Source organism: Furipterus horrens, unplaced genomic scaffold (genome assembly GCF_987537825.1).
Source record: "Furipterus horrens unplaced genomic scaffold, mFurHor1.1.pri manual_scaffold_8, whole genome shotgun sequence".
NCBI lineage: Eukaryota > Metazoa > Chordata > Mammalia > Chiroptera > Furipteridae > Furipterus > Furipterus horrens.
Genome location: NW_028327178.1, coordinates 47,651,913 through 47,664,683, shown reverse-complemented (window position 1 = coordinate 47,664,683; position 12,771 = coordinate 47,651,913). Strand labels below are relative to the sequence as shown.

The window sequence follows — 12,771 nt, the reverse complement described above, 5'->3', positions numbered from 1 at the left end:
CCCAGCTTTTTGCATAGCATGCTAAAAATATGTGCCTCAGTGGCTGTGATTTCATTGCATGCCTAGATTCTTCCATTTATTTCAATATTGAGTTAAGATAAGGAAAAGATTATTGACTGCCATCTCTTGCCTGTGAATAAATTAGAATGTATATAGGCATTCAGATAGAATCTTCCATGTAGTATATTGACACTCTTCTGTAACATACCTTTCTAGCTGGTGCTCTGCTGTGCTAATGGCTACCAGTCTTCTATGGTCTGTACAACAGTTCAGAAATAATCATTACAAACATAATCACTCTGCTCTTGGAATGGGTTCTCAGTGATGAACAGAGTAAAATCGTTTCCAGAATTTCTCACATCTATCTGTCAAGTGACCAAGAGATGGTCATGCTGTACATTTCTGATGTGGTGCACCCATAGAACAAAGATCTCCTGGTACACACTTATGATGATGAGTGCCCTTATGCATTATATTTCATGAAAAATTTTGCCAATAGCCTGTCTGGTTTTCTCTTGGCAGGGTGCTTTGTATTTATATTTTTTTCCTAATGCCCTGACTCAATTGTAGATAATAATATATAATTTGTACCTGCTTTTTCTCTGAGATATGCAATTTTGAATAATCCTTCTCCAGCTTAGTGACGAGTTTATCAGTTTTGTATTATAAAGCATTATTTTGCAACTTTTCTTGGGAAAAAAAAATGACAAAACAGAACCTTAACTTCTGTACCCAAGAGCACATGGCACTTCCTTGGAAATGTCCGTGAGGGCTTCCATGACCTCGAGCTACATTTTGTTTGCTTGTTTTGTTGCCATGTCTGTCTCCTTATGTGGAACCAATGGTTATCAGGCTTTCAGAAGACTTGGATCCTTGGTTATGCTCTGCTGCAACACTGGTTGTGTGACCTTTAGAAAGTATCTTCACCTCTCTGGGCTCAAGTCTAGTTATCTTAAAAGTTGTATTCAGGTCTATAATCCTTATGATTTTTTAAATGACCAACTTTAATGGGCTTATTGTTTGCTTTAAGTGTGTGATTTCAGTTCCCCTTTTCATCATAAAATATAACTTTGTTAGCTCAGCTATCAATTATGTTCATAAAATATAAGGTTTTTAGAAAGGAAAAACATAATTAAATCTCCTATGAGTAAAACATTCAACAGAAGAGAGATAGATGAAAGGCAGTGATATTTCTCACTAAATGTTGCCTTTCAGATATTAAAAATGGATTTTTTTTTAAATGTGAAATCCTCAAAGAATGCTGTGGCCAGTTTTAGCCACATAGTGTTCCTTGAAACATTATTTAAGGCTCTCAAATATTCAGTTGAGAAACCATTTTGAAATGCTGACAAAGGTAACACTCATCATTCTAACTCCCAGATGTGAATTATTGCCAGTGTTTTGAATTTATTATTCATATGTGATAAGAAGTTATTGTCTGCTCAATATGATTCTAATTTTGTATCAGTTTTGTTAAAACATGAAAAATATTCTTTCGGTTTCTACAGCTTCTTAAGTTTTCTTTCAGTATTATTAATCTACTCCCCCTGAGGTCTCTTCTTTCCTTTTTCCTTCTAATCAGTGTGATGTGTAAGTATATGTATATATGTAGGGTGCTTTTAAAGTTAACTGAAAATTTTCAAAACAGTGAACATGAGGTAGTCACACAAAACTTGTTAAATGCAATCTGCTAGAAAACAGACTAGATGTGAGAAGAAGGCTGGGAGAGTTAAACACACACATGACATTTATTTTGGTAGAAATAAAATATTCCTGAGAAATCATTCATTCTTGCCATTTCATTTTTAGGTTTTGTTATCTTTTCAGTTTTTCCCTTAGAAGCTTCCAAATGATGTGTGAATGTAAAGAAGTTTTTAACAACATTTTACAAGACAATTCATAAATATTTTAAAACAATTTCATGTTCTTATAAAAAAGGCATGCACCCAAGTACTATAGAAAAAGATTGCATAAACTTACCCACAGTGGAGTACAATCCAGCTAAACAAAAGAAAGTGGACAATCATTGTGACCTGACATGAGTAGTTTCCAGGGGATATTAGGAAGAAAACAGCATATATACTATGATACCTTTTCTAAGAATAAAGGGAAAATTTTAAAAAATAATGCTTATTTTTACATATAGAAACCCAGGAAGGATAAACCAGAAAATAGCAAGGTTGGCTATGCACAAGAGGTAGAATGAGGTAGACAGGGTATGGGGTGGGGAGAGACACTTTTTTGAGTACCTTTTTGTATAGCTTTAACTTTTAGAAGCATATTAATGTTCTGCATGTTAATATATAAAATTAAATAATTAGGAACTGAAAACAAATAGAAATAAATGATCTCAACCGTATTTCAAATAAAAACCATGACTCAACTGAAGAAAGAAAAACAAGAATGAATCCAAATATAATGAGGTCTGTCTGGAAAAAGTTCAGCCATTGTTAATATAATGAGAATGGGTTGCCTAACATTGATGTAACCTGGCAGCCATGGAGAAGGAGAGTGGACTGGAATGTGAATGCATGAACAGTGATGACTTCACTGTACTAGTCAATGGGGGCAGTGGATGCCATTAAGTGAGTACATGTACTGTATGGCCATCATATTTGAAATGACTTGAGCAAGTATAGCAATGAATCTACATAAATTTTTGCATTAACCTTGAACATTCCTCTGTGGAAGCTATTTGGGTTACCCAGAAGGCTGCAGCTATGGGCACCTGGTGATTGGCAGCTTCATCATGACAACGTGCCTGCTCATACATCACATCTTGTGCAGTTTTTTGGTGAAACTTCAAATCACTCAGGTGACTCAGCCCTTACAGCCCAGTTTTGGTGCCCTGAGACTTCTGGCTTTTCCCAAAACTAAAATCACCTTTGAAAGGAAAGAGATTTCAGACCATTGATAAGATTCAGGAAAATACAATGGGGCAAATGATGGCGATTGGGAGAACTGTGTGAGGTTCCAAGCTGCCTATTCTGAAGGGGACTGAGACAACATTGTCCTACGTATAGTGTTTCTTGTATCTTATATCTTCAATAACTGTCTCTTATTTTTCATATTACATGTCTGGATACCTTCTGGTCATACTATTTTATATATGCACACACACATATACATACATACACACACATACACAGTATGTACCTATATATTTGTGGATGGCAAAAGAGCAGGGAGGGAAAATAACACACAAATCCTGAACTCTTTTTATAGGTTTGTTTATTATAGTAATGTGGGTAAAACAATTCTGAAACTAAAATAGATATAAGATTTGGCACATTAGTAAATGTGTTGACTTTGTTAGAGGGGAAATACAAATATGGATGGAAAAAGGAAGGACAAGCTTTTGGGATGGATTGGAATTATTTATTTTTTCAGGGCTAAAGTACATTTTATTGATTATGCTATCTAGAAAAACTAGATAATGTTGGGTTTGGTGATAACTTTTTTTTAAAGTATATTTTATTGATTACGTTGTTACAGTAGTCCCACTTTTTTTCCTTTTGTTCCCCTTCATTCAGTACTCCACTTCCCTCCAGCAATCCCCACCCTTAGTTCATATCCATCCGTAGTCGTGCATTTAAGTTCTTTATCATCACCTATTCTTTTTTTAAGTATATTTTATTGATTATGTTGTTACAGTAGTCCCAATTATTTTTTCTCTTTGCTCCCCTCCTCCTAGTACTCCTCTTCCTTCCAGCAATCCCACCCCTCTTAGTTTATGTCCATGGGTTGTGCATATAAGTTCTTTGGCTTCACCCTTTCCTATATTATTCTTAACTTCCTTTTGTCTATTTTGTACCAACCAATTATGCTTCTTAATCCCCACACACCATTTCCCCATTTCACCCCTTGCCCCTCTCAGCTAATAACCTTCCAGAATATCCCCATACCCATGATTCTTTCTCTATTCTGGTTTGCTTAGTTAGATTTTGTTTTTATTTTTTAGATTCAGTTGTTGATAGTTGTGAGTTTGTTGTCATTTTAATGTTCATAGTGTTGATCTTCTTTTCCTTAATTAAGTCCCTTTGACATTTCATATAATAATCGCTTGGTGATGATGAACTCCTTCAGCTTTACCTTGTCTGGGAAACACTTCATCTGCCCTTCCATTCTAAATGATAGCTTTGCTGGACAGAGTAATCTTGGTTATAGGTTCTTGCTTTTCATCACTTTGAATACTTCCTGCCAGGCCCTTCTTGCTTGTCAAGTTTCTTTTGAGAAATCAGCTGACAGTCTTATAGGCACCCCTTTGTAGGTAACTCTGCTTTTCTCTTGCTGCTTTTAAGATTCTCTTTTTATCTTTCATCTTTGGCATTTTTAAGATGGTGCATCTCTTTTGGTTTAGCTTGTTTGGGACTCTTTGCTTCCTGGACTTGTATGTCTATTTTCTTCACCAAATTAGGGAAGTTTACCTTCATTATTTTTTTTTTCAGATTTAATGTGTTTTATTGATTAAAATATTACATTTGTGCCAATTTCCCTTCCCTCTGCTCCCCTCCATCCGGTGGCCCCCCTCCCTCCAGTTGTCCCCCCCTTTTAGATTATGTCCATTAGTTGTGCATACAGTTCCTCCCAATCTCTCTCCGTCTATTCCATTCCCTCCTACCATGATCCCCAATTCCTATATCATCTCCCTCCCTCTCCCCACTCCCCCTCCCTGTTGACCTCCCCCCACTATGCTTCCCTTACCCACAGTTCCTTTTCCACTCTCGTTGCCTGTTTCGTTTGCCTTTGTTTCATCTCCCTAGCTTCTGTTTTTTAAACCAGTCCCTTTAACATCTCATATAACAGTGGTTTGGATCTAATGAACTCTTTCAGTTTTATTTTGTCCTGGAAACACTTTCTCTGTCCCTCTATTCTGAATGACAATTTCGCTGGATAGAGTATTCGTGGTTGTAGGTTTTGGATTTTCATTACTTTGAATATTTCTTGCCAGTCCCTTCTTGCCTGTAGTGTTTCCCTTGAGAAGTCAGCTGATAGTCTAATTGGGACCCCTTTGTACATAATTCTTTTCTTCTCTCTTGCTGCTTTTAAGATTCTCTCTTTATCCTTAATTTTTGACATTTTGATTATAATGTGTCTTGGAGTGGTTCTCCCTGGGTCCAGTCTCTTGGGAACTCTCCTTGCTTCCTGGACCTGCATGTCTATTCCCTTCCCCAAGTCTGGGAAGTTCTCCTTTATTATATTTTCACTCAATTTTTTAAGTTCTAGTTCATCTTCCTCATTCTCTGGCAAACCAATGATTCTTATGTTGGGCCTTTTATAGCTGTCCCAGAGGTTTCTGATCCTCTCATTGTTTCTTCCTATTTCCTCTCGCTGCATTGGTTGACTGCTTGTTCCTTCTCCATATTCCAGTTTGTTGAAATGAACTCTGGATTCCTCACCATCTGTCTCGTATGTGGTTTTGTTCCTTTCGTTATGAAACTTTTTCGCTTCTTTCATATCTTTTTCCTGCTCTTTTGTGAATTCTGTAAGCCACCTGATAACAATGGCCCAGAACTGAGCCTCTGACAGGTTTCTTATTTGTTCATCTGTCAGGTTCTCTATCTGCTGTCTGGTGAGTTGTGCCACCGGGATCTCTATATTTGTCTGCCACATTTTGACAGATGCGTTTTGTTTTCCTGGGCTGGCTGTCCGGGGCGGTGCCTATGTACGCGTCACAAATTAGCGACCAGTGCCTGTCTGCGACCTATTTCGCAGCCCTGTGGTGCTTTCTGTGGGGGCGGGGGTCCAAGATGGATTCACACAGTTATTCAGCTAGGAGACCGGGATCCGTCCTCCCGCCCCCCTGGGCCTCACTGTTCAAGGCGATGCTGCGGCTGCTCTCCCCAGCGCCCGGGGTCGCGCACGCCAGGGGCTTGATTGGAGTCGCGCACGCCAGGGGCTTGATTGCCTCCGGGATTTTTCGCCGCCCCGCCCGCTGCTCCGCAAACAGCTTTGCCTTCTTTAACTCTTACCTGCCCAAATGGCACCGCTGGTTTATAACTTCATATGTTGGGCTTCCGTGTAGTTTTATTTTCTGGAATTTCTAGTTATCCTTTGTTTTGAAGTAGTTGTATTCCTCTATAGTTGTTGAGGGAGACCTAGCGTGTCCGTCTAAGCCTCCATCTTGGCCGGAAGTCCCTTCATTATTTTTTCACATAAACTTTCAATTTCTTGCTCTTCCTCTTCTCCTCTGGCACCCCTATGATTTGGATGTCGGCGTGTTTAAAGTTGTCCCAGGGGTTCCTAACCCTCTCCTTGATTTTTTCAACCTTGTTTCTTCATTCTGTATTGGTTGATTGTTTATTTCTTCCTTATGTTCCAAATTGTTGATTTGATCTCCAGCTTCCTTCCCTTCATCATCAGTTTCATGTTGATTTCCTTTCATTTCATTTAGCATAGCCTTCACGTCTTCCCTCATTTGTTTGTTTGCTGTACTCAAGCATGTCTGTGAAGTCTGTGAATGTCATTATCACCACTGTTTTGAACTCTATGTCAGGTTGGCTATCTCCTTGTCGCTTAACTCTGCCACAGAATCTTGATCTACTCCCTTTTTTGGGGGCATACTTCTCTGTCTCCTCAACTTGACCACATCCTGTGTTTGCCTGTGCCTTAGGTGGAACTGTCAGACCTGTTATGTTCTAAGGGGAGGAATCTCAGTATTCGTCAGTGCCAGGCAAACTGTTTCACCACTTTATGGCACCATATGTGGGGAAGGGGTGAGAGAGAGAACAATGCTGCTTACTCAGCACTCGCCCCTTTTCCAGGCACTTCTCCTGCGCCCTGTATGGGACTGGTGCCCTTCCACCTGGTGCCCTAGTTGCGGTTCCCAGTGTGGGTGGGTTTGCAGACGTTCTAGGACTGTGGGGACCCACTACACAAATGGAATGTTGAGAGACCAGCAGCTTCTTCCACCAGTGCAAGCCCTAGTGGTTTTCACAGTCAGAAGCAATGAGGCTTTATTTTCACTGGTGCTGGAACCGTGAACTATGAGGTCTGGTCTGGTGCTGGAATCACTCCCTATATGTCCTGTCCCTTCTGACTTTTATAATGTATGACTGCACTTTTACGGGCTGGCCATAGCCGCTGCCTTGCTTTTGCTGCCACTACTGTCACCACCATCACACCACTTCCTCTCCACTATGTCTCTGCCCCTCCTACCTGTTTGGATGAGTATTACTTCTTTATATCTTTGTTGGACTTCCATGCAGTTCAATTTTCTGATACTTCTGGTTATTTTTAGTGTTGATGTAGTTGTATTACTTCTTATGGTTGTGGAGGATAGCGAACCATGTCTACCTATGCCTCCATCTTGCCCATAGTAGGGATTAGAATTAGATAAATCTGTTTGAATTTATGAATTATTAAAATACATATGTATACATAGCTGTATGTACATACATGTGTATATGTTTATGTGTGTATATATGTGTGTGAAGGAATTGAACAATGCTGGACTGCACTTCAGTTGTGTGATCAGAATTAAACATCACCAGGGAGGGGACACATGAATATGTGTCTCCAGATGTGATATCATAAGAAAGGCACATCATCACCCATGCAGTGTACTGACAAAAGAATGCATAAGCTGAATCTTATCACTTGGAAACATCAGGCAAGTCCAAAATAAGGAACTTTTTATTTTAATAAAATAAAAGAGGAGAAAGACTGTGTTCTTTAAAAATGTCAGTGTTTTGAAGGTTAAAGAAATGCTGTGGAATATGTTTCAGATTAAGGAAGACTAAAGAGACATGTCAACTAAATTTAATATATGGCCCTAGACTGAATTCTATTCTGGATGTGAAAAATGTTATAAAGTTCATTGTTGGGTAGATCAGAAAAATTGGAATACGAATGGAAGATTAGTTAAAAGTGTTGTATAAATTTAAATTTATAGAAGCTGATGAATTAGCTACTTTTATGTAAGAGAATGTTTTTATTCTTAGGGAGAATACACTGCTCTTAAGGAAAAATACTATTTAGTGGCAAAGTGTTCTCAGATGATTCAGAAAAAAATCATATGTACATGTATATGTACATGCATATCTTTTTCTGTATGTACATGTACATACATATCTGTATTTCTGTATACAGACATGAGAGCAAGGTGCAAATGGAAATGATAAAACAAATAAGGTCGAATTTAGTAAATTCAGGCAATGGCTATAAATATTCTCTTTACTGTTTTGTTCTTACAACTTTAAATTTGACATTTTCAAATGAAAAGAGCTTCTAAAAAGAATAAATTTCACTTTAAAAGTAGGCATTCATATGTTAAGCATTAATAAATAAATAGTAATACCACTAGTAATTAAAAAACAGCTCTTGAACTAGATTTTAATCATTTTTCATTGGTATACTAATAAGTTTTATTTGCAATTAATAATAAATTGACTAGTAATGCTGAAATTGTCTGCTCAAAACGAATAGTTCAGCAAGGTTATGGGAAGTAAGATCAGTATTCAACTAAATAATAATGAATGGGAACAAATTAGAAAGCCTATTTATTAATTAGATTTCTTTTAAGACAGCAATAAGCATAAAAATGTACACAGAATTAAGCATGACAAAGTGTTTTAGTAGTCTATGTGAAAATTTAAAAATATCTTGGACAGATAAAAGTGATTTGATTAAATGGAGAGGGAATAAGTGGCTGAATTATAAAACAATATGGTGAAGATTGCTCTCCAGATAGACTCCTTATAAGCAAATAAGCCAGTGAACAGAATAAAAGAACCAAAAATAGACCCACAAATATGTGTAATAGAGATAGCTTTTGCAGGTAGTGGATTATTTAAGCAATTTTTGTTAAGCATTTGATTTTCCATGTGAATAAGTAGACTCCCACCTCACACCATAGAAAAAGTCAGTTCCAGTTCCATTGTAGATTTAAATACGAAGAACAAAATTGTAAAAGAGCACTAGGAGAATATTAGTGTAACTCAGGTTTGTTGGGGATTTCATAAGCTAAGTGTAAAAGCTGCTCAGGAAATAACCGATATATTTTACTACATTAAAATGTAGAATAATTCTCTACAACAAAGTCATTATAAACAAAGTGACTAGCGAAGTCAGACTGGGAATAGGTAATTGTTATAATCAGCAAAGGTTTGTTTCAAGAATATAGGAAGAGCTCCTTTAAATCATTAATACAGATTGAGCAAAAGAAATAAATGAGGTGTTCACAAGACATAAACTTTTGTAGACGAACTATTTCAAAGCACATAAAAATGATCAAACCATCTTTCAGGGTTAAATATGTAAAGAGTATCCTTTTGGGCTGGCCAAAAAGTTTATATTTTTTTTTCTGTAAGATGACTGTAGTAGTACTTAATTGTCTTTTACTTCATGCAAAGCAATTTTGTTAGATTTTATTGTGACAGCTGTCATATCAGCGTGCATTAAAAAAAATTGGTGAATTTTTTGTAGCCATTTTAATATTGAAGATGGAAGAATATATGCAACATTTTTAGCATATTATGATTTTATTATTTCAAGAAATGTAAATATACAATTGAAACGCCAAAAAAAGATTTGTGCAGTGTATGGACAAGGTGCTGTGACTGATTGAATCTGTCAAAGGTGATTTGCAAAGTTTTGTATTGGAGATTTCTCACTGGACGATGCTCCATGATAGGGTAGACCAGTTGAAGTTGATAGCGATCAAATAGAGACATTGAGAACAATCAGTGCTCGACCACATGGGAGATAGCCGACTTACTCAAAATATCCAAATCAATAAAGTTATTGGTGAAAATTTTAAAATGTCTTTTGTTCTTTTTTGGCAACCCAATATCATTAGCTATTATTACTGAGCTTTCAAATTAGTGCAGTAAGTTCTTAATTATATGTATAGCCACACCAAGTATTTTAGTATTATATTTTGAATATATTTCAGTGGGTAATGTTATATTATGAAATTTTATAGGACCAGTCCTTTCCAGAGTATGAAAATGGTTTTCAGGTTGGAATGAGATTAGAAGGCATTGACCCCCAACATCCAGCTGTATTTTGTGTGTTTTCAGTAGCTGAGGTAAGAGCTGGTGTTATTGTCTTGAGTTAATTGCAGAATGAAGTGACAGAAGAGAAATTGCTAGAGAATAATAAATCAAGTACTTTTTGTTCTAAACAAGTTCCAGAACATTATAGATTTATCTTAGTCAGTAATGGGTGAAGCATGTTTCTTAATGATTTTGTCCTTATGAAGATTAGCTTTTTAGTAAGTTCTTCATCCCTGTCAGGTACTCTTGATGTAATTGGTAAATAGTTTTTACCTGAGGTTAGTTATAATCAGTGAATCCGACAGTGTTACTTTTGTCTATTAAAAGAGATATAATTATTACAGTTTTAGTTGAACTCATGAGAAATGCATATGAAAAATATCAATGCATATGAGTTATATATTTGCATAAATATATGTATTGTGAAAATTGTAGAGTGAAGAGCCATTGATGAAAATAAATTATTATAAAATGTGATATTTACTAAACATTTTATATTATTAAATTGATAAAAGACCTGTATATTTTTAATAACACCAAAGATAGAAAACATAATTCACTTAATTTACTTATGGGTTATAGCTATTAAACTTATATAGCATGTCTAGAGGACTTATTTCTTAGACTGTTTTATTATTCCCTTTATTGAGTATTCTGGGTTTATATGTTAGAGTTGAAATAAGGCCATGCCTATTTGGGTTTTGCTTTGTACTTTAGCTATATGGGGTTTCTGAAATGAATATTTGACAGATTTGAGTTAATAAATAAAGTCATTGGTTAATGGACATGTAAATTGACCTCAGATGCCTAGTTTGAGGAAAAAATTATTTTTGCAGAAAAAAATCTTATGTACTTGAAAGACTGTGTTAGTGTATTTTGTCAATATTTTGTCTTATTTAGATGTCATCTATAAATTTATTCTCTAATACAAACACATTTAGATGGAAGAATTGGTTCATATACATTGATGGCGCTGACAAAATATGAATATTTTGTTAATTTTTTTGTATACTTCAAATACAGGACATAATGAACAATTGCAAATATTCCGTTTTGCTGGTGTGTGGTTACCGTCTAAGGCTTCATTTTGATGGTTATTTAAGTTGCTACGATTTTTGGACCCATGCTGGTTAACCTGACATTCATCCAATAGGGTAGTGTGAAAAGACCAAACATGAATTGCACATTCCTAAGGGTAAGCCAGGATGGAAAGAGAGTGAGTTATTATTTCAGTTTTATTTTAACAACATTTTTATGGCAATAATGAGAGCCTTTTGTGATTTAATTTCCAAAATGAAAGTCTGATCCTTAGAAAAGAGTAAGTCTATAAGGATAACATTCTTAGAAATAAATGTCTTTAAAAGAAAAGCACCAATAACTGTTTGAGTCAGATATTCTAATAAAGCAACTATAGCAGAAATAAGATCTTAGGAGATTTCATTTTACATAAAGTTTATTAAACCTTAGAGAAATAAATTAATGTTTAAATCACGATTGAAATGAGATCTCAGTCATTAATATTGTACAGTGACAAAGTTTGATTCATTGTCATTTGTTTCCAATAGAAATAGAGAACAGGGAAATATTAAAGAGAAAACAATTTCACTGTTTTTTAAAATGGGAAATAAAAATCTCCGCCTTGTCTTTTGTTATGTGTTAGGGACTGGCAAATATGACTGAAGCCCTTTTTATTTGCTGTGTGCTAGTGTCGTGAGGATTTGACCAGTTGAGATGCCAATGGGCCTATTTCTTGGCACAGCAAAATTCTATATAAGATCTCCTGCTTGGATGTTAAATGATTTGGTGACCACGAAAACTCCTGGATTTAGTACATAATAATTTATTCTTAGTTACCAACTAAGAGTATCCTTTGATATCTGTCCCTGAGACTAATGGCTGAGTCCCTTAAGATTGCTGGGTTTCAAAGAACTTATATGCATGACCCATGGACATGAACCACGGTGGGTGAGATTGCTGGAGGGAAGGGGGTACTGGGCAGAGGGGATCAAAGGGGAAAAAATTGAAACTACTGTAACAACATAATCACTAAAATGTACTTTAAAAAAGAGAAAGATCTATGAAAACTAAAAAAAATGATTACTGGGTTTCATGAAAGCTGGTAAGAAACCACAGGTTCATTCATTTGGTAGGTATATATGGAGTCCTTACTCTGTGCAGGAAGTGGGGATATAGCACTGAATAAAATAAACCATCTCTGTCTTCATGGGGCTTTCATCCTAACGGAAAGAAGAATAAACAAAGATAAAAGAGTCAGTGTCAGGCAGTGACATGGTGGGAGGACTGAGAGAATCACAGGGACACCCTTTGACTTAGCATGGAGAAGAAAGCCTGAGAAGGTGACATCTGGCAGATTTATGGGTGAAATGAGAAAGATTAATGTGGCTACCTGGGTAAGAGCACTTGTCAGAGAGAAAAGCAGGAGTAAATGTCCTGCGGCCAGAGTGTGCTTGGTGCTGTTGAGAAATCACAAGGAATGAATGTAGCTAGAACAGAAGCAAAGGTGAGAAGATAGGAGATAAAATTGGAGATGCAGACATGGCTTTGAAGGCTGTGCAAAGAGTTGGACTTTTATTCTAAATATTAATATGACACTGACTCAGGAAATATTTATTGGGACAGTTTTAATTGGGCCAGCCACCTGTGAGCCACTTTTAAGGCACATGGATGGTAGGATAATGCATTTTTTTTTTTAGTGGAAAACCTGTAAAGCTATGGGTCAGAAAGCTAGAGCTGTGAGACAGTCTTTGGATAG

At 36.3% G+C, this 12,771-nt stretch overlaps 1 protein-coding gene across 1 annotated transcript in view; it reads left to right on the top strand.

Moving 5' to 3' along the window:
* L3MBTL4 (L3MBTL histone methyl-lysine binding protein 4) overlaps positions 1-12,771 on the top strand; it is a 434,331-nt gene that overhangs the window by 92,055 nt on the left and 329,505 nt on the right. Inside the window, 2 exon segments of the mRNA XM_090285146.1 lie at positions 9,926-10,029; positions 11,057-11,193. Coding sequence (XP_090141272.1) covers positions 9,926-10,029; positions 11,057-11,193 — 241 coding nt within the window.